This window comes from Festucalex cinctus, chromosome 11 (assembly GCF_051991245.1).
Source record: "Festucalex cinctus isolate MCC-2025b chromosome 11, RoL_Fcin_1.0, whole genome shotgun sequence".
Taxonomy (NCBI): domain Eukaryota; kingdom Metazoa; phylum Chordata; class Actinopteri; order Syngnathiformes; family Syngnathidae; genus Festucalex; species Festucalex cinctus.
The window spans coordinates 19356215-19373330 of NC_135421.1; the positions used below are offsets into that span (position 1 = coordinate 19356215).

Genomic DNA, 17116 nt, shown 5'->3' on the forward strand with positions numbered 1-17116 from the left:
GAAATATTTAACATAACACACCTGGTCCCAGTTGCTGCACTGCTTCAGGAAGGGTACGCATTGCAACTTCTTGGCTTTCTGCACGGCATTCTCCAGCTTGGCCATCATCGTCTTGACTTTGCACACTTCGGTGTGAGTGCTTGAGAAGTGATCACCCAGTCTGCTGAGCTGACCAAGTTGTACGTCTCGCCTTTTGCACACACAAAACAACAACTCAACACCTTCCAGGGAGCAAGACATACACATATAGAGCTGGGCTGACACTAACAACATGGCTGCCAACAGAGAGAAGCTAGTTCAGAAAAGCTAAGTTAGTATTGCTAAATTAGTGACTTTCCTGACTACCATAGTGATTATTTTTTCAACAAAGGGTGATCAAATATGTGGCTGACAAGAAAGCAAGCTTTTGATTTTTGAGAAATAGCACCCGAGCGGCAAATATTCTACAGAGGTCACCTTGCCTTCACTGTATAACTCTTCATAACAAAATGGTGGAAACGTGAAGTGCTATGTAGGAAAAACAGTTTAAAAGCTTGTTTGGTATCAGGAAAAATAAAACAAATCCCAAACGGGAAACAACCAAATAGGAAAAACTTCATTGTGACTTGCTCTTTCATAAGCTACAGGGGAAAATTGATTTAATTTGGATTTTTGTGGACGATATTGGAGATTTGTTTTCAAGGTCAAATTGCTCAGCCCTAGTCATACCACTTCACGACGTCATGCATCGCCTTGTCAGCGGCTTGGGAGATCTCCATCTCCAGTCGGGCCTGCTCTCGTTTCACTTGCTCTACCAGGCCTGTAGTTAAATTCTGCACATATTTAAAACAAAACAAACAAACAAATATATTAAGCACTTCCACACAAGTCTACAGTATTGTGGATAAGTAAGTGCATGTATTCTACCTGGTCTAAGTGCTCCAGCCTGGCCAAATGTTCCTCAGCAGCGGCCAACGCCTCGTCGACAGCCCTCTTGATTTCCTCGGGGTCTTCCGGCTAAGGAAAACATTTAATAAACACATGATTTTTGGTGTACTGTGAAGCCAATGTAGAAGGACAATACAACAAAAGTCACAGGCATACAGTGTATTGTTATCTTGTGTGAAAAGTGATTAATATTATTGCAGCTTACTGTTGTCAAACTCTTCTTTAGTGTGTGTCATACTGCCCTCAAGTGGCCACATAACAGAAGGAACACAATTTAATGTGCATTGGAACATAAGATAATGTTATATTATGACCATTCTTTTATTACTGTATGTTGCAGACGCGGTTTGTGTTTGATAGACATTTTGAGTGTACTTTTGCTATTATGGGACCGAAAAAGACCCCACCACAGGCTAGTGTTAAGCCTAATGCTTACCAGCGAGGGACGGCGATTCGGCGGCGCGTTTGCATTGTAGTCAATGGAGTTCGCGCCACTAAAAAAAGCAAAAGTGCCATCACGTACCTCAAAAAAGGAGAAAATCGTGCCACGGCTGTTTAGTCCCAGGAAAGAGGTGAAAGTCGTTGGCGGTGCTCACTTTTTGTTGACTCGCTAAAGTGCTCCACTTCCTTGTCACCAAGGGACACACCTCCTCCGCTCCGGTGAGCACGAAAGTGCGAATGAGCGACAACCGTTCCATAAACACTACGCGGTGAAACGCTCGCGAATGAAGTAAGTCTACCATTGCTACTATCCTTAAGAACTACCATCACAAAGTAAAATAAAACGACTTTATTATACAGTACAATTTATTTCTTTAATTACAATACAATAGCACATTTATTATACCTAAAATAAGGTATATTTTTGTGTAGTTTTAAGGCTTATTTAGTAGAAAATTATGTTTTATAGGGACCTGGGAACGGATTATTCTCATTTTAATGGTTTCTTATGGGAAATAAATGTTCGGAAGAAGAACTTTTCGGCTTACACACACTCTCTGGGAACCAATTAAGTTCGTGAGCCGAGGTATCACTGTATACTTGTCAGTGGCAGTGAATGAGTCAAGATGTGCCTGTATTTTCTATAGGAAAATTAGTTTTGACAGCAGACGAGGAAGTCTTTGGAGGTTCTGTTTGTATGAAATGTGACTGACGCGTGCCATGGTATAACTTTAGAGAAGTGTATTGGGGGGGCAGACAGCTGTGAAGTTGAATGCATACATACCTGCTTGGCATCCTCGGGGTTTCCAGTGATTTCAGAGATTAACGATTTGACTTTCCTGCGACTGTTCCTAAGAGACACAGAAGCATGTTCTGCCAAATTAAATAAATAAATTCAAGTTAAGTGATAAAACTGATTGATCGCCCAGCCCTACCTTTTCTTCTTGTTCATTTTAGTGGTGTAGATGAGGCCAATGATGCGGTTGTCCTCCGGCAGCCCAAACAAACCCTCTTCAGGTAGGACCGACTCCACCTGTGCAAGAGGGACCTTCGTTCACAACAAGCACAGGCAACATGTACTATACAAACACTTGCAAGGCTGCTTCAGTGTCATTTCACCTCACACTCGGGACACTTGACCACGTTGTCACATTCCAGGGACTGCAGGCAGGATGTGCAGAAGATGTGACTGCATGCAAGCGTACGAGGCAGATTGTCCTCAGCTTCATTCTCTGAGTGGGAGAAATAAAATCCGTTTTGTCTGATTGCAACCCAGAAACGTGAGGTGTGGATTAGGGCTGGGGGATTGTGTAAGAAGTAATAATTACATGCTCTCTGCGCAAGAAACAGGAACTTGCTAACGCGCTGCGGCATAGTAAGCATTTCTTCAATTATATTGTTTTTAAGGTCGTGCAAAGGCAAAATCATGATTAACTTTCGATTAATTGCCCAGCCCTAGTGTGCAGCTCTCCAATTAAAGATGATTCAATACTTTTATTGAGCGTGATACGATTCAAGGACTTTTGGATTCAGTAGGATGATTACAATTCAATTAATAAAGTACGGCTCATTTCAAAATGGTACGATGCAATGAGTTTCTTCATTTCACGTACATATGTATGAATTTGTCAGTACTTTAAAAATGACATTTCTGTCAGAGCTATATCTCCTCACTAAAAGACGATTTGATGCTTATCTCAATATGAATGATTTGATTTTGTTCGCGCTAGGGGTGCATCAATTAGAGCTGTCAAAATTAATCGATTATCGACAGGCAATCAAATTAATGGACAACTATTTTAATAATCGAGTAATTGTTCTTAGCCATTTTTTTTAAATAATTGTCCAAATCCTCTGATTTCAGCATACCAACAGTACTTGTTCAGATTTCTCTAGTGTAAAAAAAATAATAATAATAAAAAATAAAATAAAAAAAGACCTCCCATTCTGTATTTTATTTGTCCATCCGAAAAAACTAAACTTGATATAAATTTTGAGGCCTTGTCCGGCTGACGTCGTCCGCAAATGCCAATTCGAAGAGAACTGAAAATGGTGGAAGCAAAACATTTCCTGTCGTATGACCGTCATAAAACCCAACTAAACTGCGTTCACTTACATATTAAACTACCTTCAAACGCTAACAAATGACAAACTATGAAACTAACACACGTTAAGTTTACTTTTAATCAAATTTCGGCACCCAGACGTTACCTTACGTTGTAGCTAGCCGCACCAGTTGTTTGTAGTTCGCTAACACTTTTACTCGTAGTAACTACGGTTTTATGGTAACAATACTTTCACAAGTCGAAAAATATACCTTGCAGAGTGTAGTAATTCCCACAGAAGTAGCAAATGGTTGCGCTGCGTTGTTCCATTTTATACTTTTTTGGTAGTTTTGTAATGGCGACCAAGAAGACCGCGATTTTTTTTATTCGCTCCAGACGGTGACGAACAACTGTGCAGCATACCACATCACGTGACTCAATCAGCATGACCGCCGCGACGAACCTGCATATGAAAATCTCCATTAAAAATAAATAAATAATAGTGTATAAATATAAAAATAATCTGTCCAGTATGTCGCAATTTTATTTGGGGAATTGGTTACAGTATACATAAATCCAAATTAAAAAAAGAAACTGACAATGAATTAAATCTCATCCTGGAGTTTAGACACTTTCATATTAGACCACTAAGAGGCGCCATAGAACAAATAAATGAATAAGAAACGTGCTTTGTTTTTAAAAACCTGCATGAAATGAAACCCTCTCAGAAAAGTATTTAAAAAAAAAAAAAAGATTAGTCTAATAAGAACAAAACATTTTTCTAGTAAATTCATATATTTTATTCAGGATTTCTTATATACATAAAAAAAATATGCCAAAAAAAAAAGTTTTCCAACCTCTAGTTTGATTAAACATTGAAGATATAACACTTTGTCAAGGTTGTTGGGGAATTTCTCTAATATTTTAGTGATGATGTTAACCAAAGTATTTACTGTATTAAATAAATAGGGTACAAATATATACTTTCATGTTGTCGCCGCAATTTTGTATGCTCCTCTCATCTCTTATCGAATTGTATAGGGATATCAAAATAGTATCTTGTTTGATTGATATTTTATATAATACAAATTTCATGTTCAATCTAGTGTCTACTTTTCAAACATCATGTTCTTGTACTAAATATTAATTGCCCACTTCCCTTTAAGCAGCTATCTGAACTTGAGCAAACTATTGGTTAATCCATCACACAACTTCATGAAACGATTCAAAATTATAATCACTTAATTCAGAATCTTTTTTTTTGGTGGATTAATTCGAATAAAAACAATCAACAATGGAATTGCCCATCATTGAGCACTTTTATTCTACACCACTATGAGGCGCTAAAGACCTAAGTACGGTTACTTTGTTTTGTTTTTTTAATACATTTTTAAATACTTCTTAATCCCACAGCGATAAAAGCACATTTAACAAAGTATTTGAAAAGAATAAAGATTGATGTTAACATAATAAAAATGAAAGATTTGTTTTAATGCTGGAAAAATACATACATTGTTTCATTGTATTCTATTTTCTTTGTTATATGTTTTTATATTTCACAAATAAAAGGACTACAAAAGGACTTTAAAAGAACTAAAAGACAAAAATATTTTTAAAAATAAAATGCATTTTTACATGTAAAATTTACATGTAAAATAAAATGCATTTTTTTGTATTGAATAAGCTTTTCTTAAAAGAAAAAATATATACAGTCTATTTAGCTGTCAGTTCTTCACTTATTTATGTACACTAAATGTATGTTGAGTTTTATATGAACAAGAGGGCTACACATTTGTCAGGTACTGTAAGCATCCTAATGTTGTTTGTCCTCACGTGGTTCCTTTGTTCTCCACTTTCAGTTGAGCATCACAAGCCTCCTCCACGGCGAGGGCAGCTGCCATCCTTGCCTCCGCCCGAGGACAACAAGCAAGTACGACGTTTAATCTGCGGTGACATCCACAGAAGAGCAGGGAGGGGGGACAGACATTAAAGGTAAATAAAAACGTCTGGGCAAACTTCACGTGGCGTTCGTCCCTGTGGGGGAAGGACAGAATGCGGCACATCAAGAGCCCCCTTTCCACTTTAGAGGTGACAGCACGCCACTCCCTCACCCTCGCCCATGAATGTTGATACCAAGTGAAAGGTGTGACAGCCCCCGTAGGTGTCAAGTGTTGGAAACATCATTGTACAATGTTCACTGTACAGTGGAGTTCAAATTACGCGTGAAGTCAGCAGATCTTGTGAGACTTCAGCTGAGGGTACTGATGATGACTTCAAGTGTGGAAGTGTGATGATAGCCATAAAATGAGAAATGGAACATATGGAAGGGTCTGGCCACTCAGTATGATATGAGCAACTCAATAGGTCAGTAACTCAGGTAGGTCATAGATCACATAAATGGTCTAAGAACTTTAGAACTGATTCATCCTGGTCTCATTTGAACAAGGGTGTGTAGACTTTTTATATCCACTGTATGTCAAAATGATACCAACAATTAATCAGGAGTTTGGGGTGGGGGGTCGGGGGGGCTGCACAAATATGTCAACCTTACAATTTTCCACCTTTGGAGGTAGTATGAGAGCCGTAACTGTTGACAAATGAATGATTTACTAGATCAAGTGCATATAGTTCATATCAGCATTCCTGCATTCCAGCAGAGGTATCAGTCTTCACCAGAGCATGACGATCATATTGAAAGGGGGGTAGGGAGTTGTTTTTTTTTTTTTGTTTTTTTGTTTTTTAATAATGTGTGCGTATGTGTACTATGATGGAGGCTGGGGGTGGCACATGTGTTTACTATGTGCAATGAACCAATGAGCAGGCCGCCCACAGGGGCTCTGAGGGGGTGCCAGTTAGGCTTGCCCCCCTCCATCTTCCAAATGTGGGTCATTTCCCCAACCTCTGGTCATTTTCCCCCTCCCCCCACCAATCATCATCCTTGTGCACCCCCATATCGAAGCACGTTAATCGTTCATTAATGATGCCCTTAATTAGGCGGCGGCTTTTCGTTATCGAGCTCCTCATGTCCCAGAGTAGCCGCACTGTTGTGATCCATCTATCTGCTGGCTCATCTCGGTCTGTTTGTGTGCACCTCAAAGGTCTTATTAAAAAAGCACTCCCCCAACTCCACTGCCTCGCTCTGTCCCTCCTGCGCACACACAACCCCCTACAGGTCGAAAAAATGAATTGATCCCGAGTGACAGCGGGATTTCCAGTTAAATGTCAGCCAGGAACCTTCGACCGCAATGTCGCTAAATCGGACCTGTAGGCTTCACCATTAACAATAGGGCTTTAAAAACAACAAGTTACCTCTGAAGGGCGGAAAATCTCTGGTCGACATCATACCTTAATTTCATGGCTGTTTAGACTTAACAGAGACTCAGAAAAAAAAGGAAGAAAACACCGACTTCTACAAGTGTAAAAGGGATTATGGAAGCTTTTCTCCCTGAGACTACATCTGGATATGGAAAATTGCTGTGTTGATTTCGGTCTGTTTCACTGGCAGTAATATAGACCCAAAAGTATTTGGACAGTGACACAAGTTTTGTTATTTTAGCTGTTGACAAAAACATATCCAGGATACAATCATACAATCAATATAGATTTAAAGTGGAGACTCTGCTTTAATTTGAGAGTATTGACATCCAAATTGGAGCAAGGGTTTTAGAAATTACAGCTCTTTAAAATGTAGTTGTCTCTTTTTCAGTGGACCAAAAGTAATTGGACAATTAACTCAGAAGGCTGCAAAAAATACAAAAAATAAAAACATGTGTCCTTCCCTCATTAACCGGTCATCAAATACGCAGTTAAAAGGTCTGGGGTTGATTACAGGTGTGGCGTTTGCATTTGGAAGCTGTTGCTGTGAACACACAACATGCTGTCAAAGGAGCTCTCAATAGGGGTGAAACAGTCCATCCTGAGGCTGACAAAAAAAGAACATCAAAGAGAGAATAGAAATGATAAGAGTGGCCAAATTAACAGTTTGGTACATTGTGAGAAAAACAAAATGCACTGGTGATCTTGTGAACTCAAAAAGGCCTGGAGATCCATGGAAGACAACAGTGGTGGATGATTACAGAATCCTTTCCATGGTGAATTCCTACATGCTGAATCATATATTTCTATTCATACTCTTGAATTAAAACTTAAAGTCTGCACTTCAATTCCATTGTAGTTGTTTTCATTTAAATCCAATGTGATGGCATGCAGAGCCCAAATCATGAAAATTGTGTCACTGTCCAAATACGTTTGGGCCTAACTGTACCTCAGAAGGCGGAAAATTGCCAGGTCGATTCTGTTCCACATTTCAGTGCTGTTTAACCGAAAACCGGAGAAAAACATGAAAAAAATGCTGTCCCACTCTTTGTCGATGTTTCAAGTTTCAACAGCAACCTGAAAAAAAATGTGGAAAAATGCTGTCTTCTAGAAATGTAAAAACTCTGCCTATGGTACTACCTCTGAAGACGGAAAATTAATTTCACCTAGTCCACTGTTGACTAGGTTGACTCTGTCCCCCTTATTCGGTGTCACTGCTGTTTATACAAAGTACCAATATGGAAAACAGGTGGAAAAAAAATACTACCTCAGAAGGTAGAATATTGCGGGGTCATCTTTGTCTTCCCATTCCGTGAAGGTTGTAAGTAGCAGCGACCCCCACTAAAGCCAGAAAAACGTCAAGACTTTATGATTGGAGTTCCGACATTACTACCCCAGAAAACTGTCAGGTCGATTTGTTTCCCCCCAATTCCGTGTCAGTCCGTCATGTAATCAGAAGTTAGAGATTTTCTTCACCAGCTGGGCCACTAGTCACTGCCCGGGTCTTCCTAGACGATCACACGAGAGATCTCACTTCTGATGGCAAATTGTTGCCAAATGTAATAACGGCGTTAACATGATTGATTTGGAATGCTGTGAAGTCAATGTGAAGTCAATTCCTTCTTTGTGAAGATATATTCCTGAAAGATATTGCGATTAAATCCAGGTCATCTGACACAAACAGATGCAGTGCTGCTCCATTTTTTTCCCATGTCAAGTCAATACAATAGAGTACAGTACTCCATTACTCCATGTACAAATGCTAAAAGCTGTGTGCATTGATGTAGCTCCCACTCAATGGTCGTAAAATGGAGCCATTAGCTGGGATCTATATGGGTTACCATGCACATTTGGCAGCCTGCAGTGCTTGTCACATGTGGTGTTCTTAAAAGCAGCCACTTTGAGGTCACGCTCAGCCACCAACTTTGTTTCATTGAGGATATTTTTAAAAACACATCAGGATGCTGTCAAGTGCAGACCAAATCAACAGGTGGCACTATCACTGGCAACCACTGGCAAGACTGTTTTAGAAAATCGGAAGCATCTGACATTGTGGCACTTTCTGGTATGTACGATATGTGCAACTGCACAGGGCACTATTTCTGCAATGTGCTGAAAAAAAAATGCTACATGAAATGGTTTCACCATTGCATAATAATCTTATACTAAAAAGAGCATCTTCAACAAGTGTAAAAGAGGTTATAGTCTGCCTCAGTTCCGCCCTTGATACGACCACAAAAGATGGGTTCAAGTCCAACTGAAAGTGCTAACTTAACTGTGCTCAAATAATGGTCATTTTAGTTTCTGATCAATAACTTCACCAACGAATTTGGCTCACTACTTAGCAAGTTAATTGGTTGTTTACTAACTGGCTGACTGTTATCTCCTTAGCCACGGTATTTAGTTAGCAAGCTTAGTTCGTAGTGCTGATCCAAATCCAGATTGTCTTTGGCAGAGGTCATCAATCAACTAGGTACCGTTCGGCCATTAAATTGTCGAGTATTAGCCTAAACTATAAGAGTCTTTCTCGGAAATTCTCAGTACAGTTTTTGTAACATAGATGCTAATATGAGTCTGGGATTCTTGCATTGTTCTTTGGTATTCCAACTATGTCTGTCAGACCTTTTTCTCACCTCGACTTCCGTCCTTATCTCATTTCATCGCAGTTGTAACTACATGACCATCTTCTCCAGCTTGATCACCAGAATGTCTCGCAGGTGACAAAAGGGCTAACACTCTTTTAAATATGCCTGAGCCGGAGGAAATCCAATCCAATCCAATTTTATTTATGAAGCACTTAAAAAAAAAAAAAAACACAGTTAACTAAAGCGCTGGACACATATCAAAGAAATAAGATAAAAATGGACAACAATTTCAGGATTTAAAAATAGTGATATTGTTAATGTACAGGTGTGTATGTGTGTTCTTGAGTCAGTGGGATTGGTGGGGTTGGGGGGTTGTATCCGAGGCATGAAGATATCAACACCCGCAACGGAGTTTACAGACGCTGGAGTCTACGTGATCACTGTCAGGTCACAGTCACAAGCATGACGCGAGAACTTGTTCCTGGTTGCAATATCAACAAACGAAGACAGAACGTGTGACATTTGAAAGATCGAACTAAAACATGCAGATACTTTGAATTACAAAAAAAAAAAAAAAACTTCTTGAAAAGCTGACAGGTGCTTCAAACTCTGACAGTGTTTTCAATGTTGTTAGCTTGCGCTCAGTGTTAGCTAGAACACATGTAAATCACAACACTACCTCAACTGTAACAAAATACGCCTAAATAAATGCAAATTCTCCCCAAATGGTACCTACATTTTCATAAATATATAATGACATGTTCCCATAAGTTGCATACATACTACCAAAGATAATGAAATGCTCCAAGGTGCTTCAAACTCTGACAGCGTTTTCAATGTTGCTAGCTTACGCTCAGTGTTAGCTAGAACACATGTAAATCATAACATAACAATACCTAAACTGTAACAAAATATGCCTAAATAACTGCAAATACGAGTTACCTAAATTTTCAAAAAAATATAATAAAATGTTCCCATAAGTTGCATAAATTCTACCAAAGACAACGAAATGCTCCCTAAAAGCTAAATAAATATTACTAAATCTACTGAGTTACATAGAGCTACTATAATACTTCGTAAAAGTTACAGAAATTCTCCAATACTCAAATCTTCGCTGAACATTCCCAAATCTACCAAAATACTCTCTAAAAAGTACTCTTAAACTTAAGTCAAGTCACATTTTAATTTATATTAAATGTCCTGAAATGCTCCCTAAAAGTTACATTTAAAAAAAATCGTAAACTCCTCCTGTAATATCTGTAGCATATTCAGCACAGCTTACAAAGATTTGCCTTGGAATAAACCCTGTGTGTTTTTGTACTTGAGCTTGTATCCTTTTCAAATTGATGGGGTGCATTGCACTTTCAACACTTGGCACTGTTGGTTATCAACAAGGGCTTTAAGCCAAAGTCAACCACCTTTTGTGTGTCAAATTCCTCAATTGTACAACAATCGCTCACTCGTGCATGACAAATTCAAACAATGGAGGGTGGAAGAGGAATTCACGTAGACTTTGGACTATGATTAAAAAAAAAAAAATGGTATGTGCAAGTGAATTACAGTCAGAGGTTTTATTGTTATTTTGGGCTTGGAACGAGCTGATTAGCTGGCACGTGATGGGTTGCTGGCAACCGTCGAGTGTTTACATTACTCATTGACCTACATCACGCCAGCATATCTGTAGAATTAGCCTCACTTTACTCGTGTATTTACACAGCGATTCAGTTTGGGCTGCTTTTCGCTCACTCCTCAAACAAATCAAAGTGGGTGTCGCAATGTTCCTTCGTCAGGGATGACAAGCTCATAATGCTTCTGGCCAGAGGCCCGCTAGCGGGGTGTGACGGATCAGACAAATGCGCACGTGCACTCGCTGATGTCATCCTTTTCTCCCGACACTTCGGTAACACATTGTTTTCCGCAATGTTTTCCGCCTGCCATCACGTAGATGTGGAGATGGATGAGTTGCACATGTGCATACAATTGGATGGGGAAAAGGGTTTGGGTTGGGGGGATGGGGGACCATCAGTTTAAACTTAGTGTCAACCCCGCATATTTGTGGTCAGGCACTTGTGGATTCCCATATTCACGGATTGAAAAAACAAAAACAAAACCCTCAATATTTTATTTTTGTCTGAGATTTTTCTACACACTGTCCTCCCCCAATTTTTTTGTGTGTAAAATGCATATTAAAATTCAGTGTTTATCACCGTTTTCTGAAGGGTTTTTTGAGATTTGAAAAAAAACAAGTTTTTTTCATTATTATATTTTTTGCCAAGATTTTTGCCCCCATTTTCCCCCATTTCTTGTGGAAAATGTCTATTGAATGTTTATCAGCGTTTTTTGAAGGATTTTTTTTTTCCCAATGAGCGTCACTTAATTGCAGATTTTTGCTGTTGACGGGTCTTATTCCTACCAAGGTCGACTTGCATAAAAACACAGAAATTAACCAAAACCAAAATACTACCTAAGTTACGGAAATATGCCTAAATCGAAAAGTTACATAAATACTCCTAAATCTTCTAAAACACTACATAAGTTACCAGTACACATCTAAATCTACCTAAATAAAAAATAAATAAATTGGTAAATAAATACATCGTAAATCTATTGAATTACTATTTAAAAGTTACCAAAAATTACTCCTAAATCTCCTGAAATACTCTCAAAAGTTATATTCTCCCTAAGTTAGCTGAATACGTAATCTTAAAGAACTGTGTGTAGGATTTAGTGCCATGATGTGACAAACTAATACTTGTAGAATGCAACAATTTTGAAGCATGCACGACTTGACTATGATGCCTTTACAAGCCTTTGCTAGCGTAAGCGGCGGGCAAGTGGGTCGAGCAAGAACTCACTAGAGTGGCAAGCAAGAACTGGCTGGAGCAGCTAACAAGAGTGGCTAGCGAGAGAAGCTAGCAAAATCTAGCAAGAGCAAAGCAGAGCGGCGGGGGCCCAAATCACGGTACTCAACCACCTGCAGGTCCCAGCTGTGGATGGTAAGCGGCAGTTGACCCTTTGGGTCAGACACTATAGCTGCAAGCATCACAGGCTAACTACGTTTGCTAAGTTCTTCTCCTTCGGGTATCCGTATCAGAAAGATGGCGGCGAAACATGCCAGTCTCGGGCACGGCACAACCTTTGTAAAACATTTAGCAATTATCATAGAGCTTTTTTTTTTTTTTCATAATATACACATAGTAGTGGGTAATAGTTTGCCATACTACTTGAAATTTACATGTCAATAATACTGAATATCTTGAAATACTTCTTAAGTTACCTAAATTCTCCAAAATCAACATAAATACTCAAACATACAAACATAAATATAGTGATGCGGACTCTGTATCGGCCCGTAGTGGTGAAGCAGTTGTGTTGTGATGTTTTCACTCCAGAGCTGTAAACCCCACCCCAAGGATTCCTGGACTTCTGTAAAGTACCACCTGCACTAGCACTGCCTTCTTTTAGCCCTGTAATGACACTAGAACTAAACTTAGACACGTCCCTTCGATGTACACCCATAAATCGATCCTCCAAAATTTCCTAAATCCATGGCAAAGCGGTCCAAATGTGCAATTTTATTTTATTTCTAGCAGCGCAAGTGTGTCCGTCCCTATTTCTTAGAAAATGCAGACCCCCATTCCGTCTCCATCCAATGTCAACCACAAAACCGCCGCCACAGATTTTTGGCTGAGACCTAAAGCCGCCAAAGTTCCGTCAACACTGCATTTACTCCCAGTATGCCTCACTTCCCCACTAAACTCACGTGTTCAGGGACGACTGGCGGCTGGCATGGTCCCAGGAAATTTCAAGTGCAACTTTAGTCAAATTTTTTATTTTTTTTTAAACTTATCAGGGTTTTTCGTAGAGAGAAAATATTCGCCTGGATGACGTAACATAGTGCCGGCGAAGCCTCGGGGCATTTGCGTCGACCTATTTTTGTAGCTGTTTTATAGCTTTTGTAGCTTTTCCATCCCTTGGTGTATTTTAGTAATGTTTGGGGTGTGTTCACTAGATTTCATAGTACCGTATTCAGGCAACATTTAGGGAGTAATTTAGTCAATTTAGGAGCACTCAATAGGGAGTATATTGACCACACCTGGATCCAAGATGTGTGAGGTAGTTGTAATGTAGCTAAGCCCTACTCAATGTTTACATGTGAGCACATTGAGAGACAGGTGCTCAACCTCCAGGGTCTCTCTTTCCTCCCCTCATCTCAGCTTAGCGGAGATCCTATCAGGAATCAAAACAAGCCCCACCCGGCAGGGGCGCCGAGGTGAGCGAATGAGTGTCGCGTGCTTGTGGATGAGCTCACGCTGCAGGGATGTGCTTCAGCTGCACGTCGTTGTTCATCCTCGTCTGTCTGTAGGGGGAGAGGCTTAAATAAACTGACGCCTATGCTGCAAGGTGGACTTTTGGGAATATTTCAGTAAATTTTGGAGTATTTAGATAACTTGCAGTGAGTATTTTAAACTAGGTTAAATAGGAGTTTTGGAAATCTAGATAACCTTTCAGTAGATTTATGTAAATGAGATGATGAGTTTTTTAGGTAAGATTTAGGCAATTTTTAGGGAGAATTTTAGTCGTTTTAGGAAGCTCTTAGGGAGTACATCGTACATCTTTTTACAGTTTAAAAAAAAAATGAATGCAATTGTTTTTGCCTTATGTTGTAATGTGTTAATATGGTGAGGGTGAATGAAAAAAATCATCAGATTAGAAGAGGGCTAATAGAAACCGATTATATTGACTGGCCGTTTAATTGGTTGTGAGTTCCTGATCTACTGTACTTATTTGTTTGAGGAGAAATTCAGTAACATTTGCATTTATGTAAATATAGGACTATAGGTAACTTTTAGAGAGTATTTAGGCAGATGCCAGATTACCGTATTTAGGGAGGATTTCGTTAGAGTATTTGGAGTATTCCACTAGACTTAGATAACTTTTTTTTTTTTTGTGAGTACCTTTTTTGGAGTAGTTCAATACATGTAGGACTATTAAAATCACTTTTGGGGAGTATTTGAGAGTATTCTTCACATTTTTGGAGTATTTTGGTAGATATCTATTCTAGGAGGTATATAAGTTGATGATTTTTGTAACTTTTAGGGAGCATTGAACAAATTTTGGATTATTTAAGTGATGGTTAGGTTGTATTTAAGTAATAGGATTATTTAAGGTAATATTTTGGTAGACTAAACCTTTATGATGTATTTTCACAGAATTGGTAATATACAAGCAACTTTTAGGGAGTATTTTTGTAACTATTATAGAGTATTTCAGTATGTATGGAACTTTAAAGGAGTATTTTGAGGTATTTAGGTAATGTTCAGGAAGCAATTTAACAACTTTGTAAAAGCTTGCAAGCTGGAATAGTGACGACAAAACTGTATTGACTATCTACTCAAACACTGAACATGTTGTTTTTTAACATCTGGTTATTGATACATGTAGTTGTGACTAAGTGCAACTTTTCCTGCTTAGATTGCAGTAGTAGAGGAAATACCACAAGTAGTTGTCAAGGTGCATTCTCTGGCTTATGCTGTGTAAAGACACTTTGTAGTTGGCTTGAAATTGCGTGGGACGTGCGAGGTGAGCAACATTTTACGAGAAGACACTCATTCCCAGGCTAAACATGCCACGCGGCTGTGTCAGACTTGACCCCTTTTCTTTTCTTTGTGATTCCAATACCACAACAAAACAATCCGGCTAACACTTCTTTGCCATTCCCGGTTTTGTCGCGTTGTGTTAAACCCAACGCAGGCCATCCTCAAGTGGCGACAAAAACAATCGTGACGTCTCGAAAATGCATGAGCTTTCCATTCAAGGCGTCCCTCCACACAGCTGCTGTTCAAAGTCAGGCTTGCAAGCAAGGGCGCGGTGCCAAATCCAAAAACCTCAATCCTCTGTCCGACGTTCCAGCACGGGACCGCACAATTCCCACCGGGTGGGATTTATCAGGCTGGAACCACTTCTGAACTCGAATGCACAACAAAAGCACCTAAAGCTGCACGGTCATCTTTTTTTTTTTTCTTTTTCATATTTATTGTCAGGTTTGTGGTAACCACGATTTTTGTGATGATAGATTATGAATTTAAATGCCTGCAGACACCAACATTCCATATCCTCCACAGTATGAAGGTAGAGGTTCTCTGCTCTTCAAAACGCTCAAAATGAGGAAATGTGCTAACTAGAATCTATTAAAGTGGCATTGTAATGAACAAATATCACTTTTTACAGCTAGATATGTTTCTGTGGCCTAATGTACACTTTTAGAAATACTAATTTCGAAAAAGTTTAATTGAGTCTAATTAGATAATGATATAACACGTATGTCAGCGATCAAAGATTTTGTTGTCTTTGTTTACGAAAAGTGCACTTTATTGGTTCCACTCAGCATTCAAAATTGTTTTTGATGTAGCCCAAAAAAATGTGTCAGGTATATCAAAGCCTTGAAATTGCTTCTGATGCTTATACAAACATAACTTGAAATTGTATTTGATGTTCACAAAAAAGGTGTATTAGGCTCCACGAAGACATTAAAGTTTAAATGACGATTCGTAATTTGTTTGAGGTTTATCGACTCAAGTCGACTTTATGAAAAGCACAAGTTAGTTTTATTGAAGATGCTAAATTGTCTTTGATGTTTCCAAAATTGTACAGTAACTAGAAGTTATTTGCCAATGGCGGAACAAAAGTGTGTTGGGCTCATTGAATATTCAAATTCATCTTTGATGTTTTTGTCTGTTTTTGACATTATCTTTGCTGTTAAACCAGGAATTGCCATCAAAATAATCTTCACTACCATGTCAAACGCGTACAATATGTTCAGTTAAAATGAGCAACAAGTAGGCTTTACGTAACAAACCCGTTGGTTGTCATTATTTTTGCTTTCCAGAAACATTTGCGGCACGCTGTCAACTTTCCAGCCCTTTCTTACATTTGATGTAGCTTTTTCTTTACCGCAATGTAAATGTCCATGTGCGTGTGTGTGAGTCCATATTTATATAAGAATCTATATAAATAGCTACATAAATCTCCCCAGCCACTAATCAGCATCACCGCAGAGGAAAACCATCATCATGCAGTCACTGCCGCAAAGGCAGCGAGTCTGTGATTGGCTGAAGAGGCGTGGCCTTAAAAGACAAACAAAAGCAATGGAACACCGACAACTTAGTGCAACCTTATTCCTGGCCACTTGTATTATTATGCTTTTGTGGTTTAATGTAGCCCATTTTTAACAAACAAAAAAAAAAGTAGCACATTGACATTGACACAGGAAACTAGGCCACTGAAGAAAAAAAAAAAACACCAAACAAACCCATTTTATGCCTTATAAGGCACAAAATTATAACGTCACTACACTCACTGTACAATACAGTAATCCCCCTTCAGGTTTATGTTCCAGAGCAACCATGTAATAAGCAAAATCCATGATGTAGAAATACCCTATATAAATACTCCCTAGGCATGTTTTTATAGCATTTATTTATGTCACTTAATCAATTAAGTTCTTTAAAAACAGTTTTGAAATCATTTAAACACATTTTAAATCATTGAGCGTAAGAGCAATGGGAAAGACAAAACTATTGTACGATGTTACCGCTATGCATTTACAACAAACAATCTTGACTTTTCCAAACTAACTCAGCTGACAACATGCATCAATAATCATGCCCAAAGATGGACATTGTAAAATGAACATACAGCTGTTGCTTTCTGGAGACATAAAAAGCAGGATTAAAGAGGAGACATTTAATTATCTCCCACAGAAAAGTAAATTGAGCTGATTTTTTTTTTTAACTTTTCTTT

General features: G+C 38.8%; 1 protein-coding gene across 1 annotated transcript in view; it reads right to left on the reverse strand.

Moving 5' to 3' along the window:
- rnf17 (ring finger protein 17) overlaps positions 1-17116 on the reverse strand; it is a 67175-nt gene that overhangs the window by 28019 nt on the left and 22040 nt on the right. The window contains exons 2-9 of the mRNA XM_077536395.1: positions 5247-5357; positions 3686-3876; positions 2488-2600; positions 2304-2401; positions 2153-2219; positions 907-996; positions 709-812; positions 22-190 (exon numbers count right to left, since the gene is read on the reverse strand). Of these exons, the coding sequence (XP_077392521.1) occupies positions 22-190; positions 709-812; positions 907-996; positions 2153-2219; positions 2304-2401; positions 2488-2600; positions 3686-3876; positions 5247-5357 (943 nt within the window). The remainder of the gene's footprint in view (positions 1-21; positions 191-708; positions 813-906; positions 997-2152; positions 2220-2303; positions 2402-2487; positions 2601-3685; positions 3877-5246; positions 5358-17116) is intronic.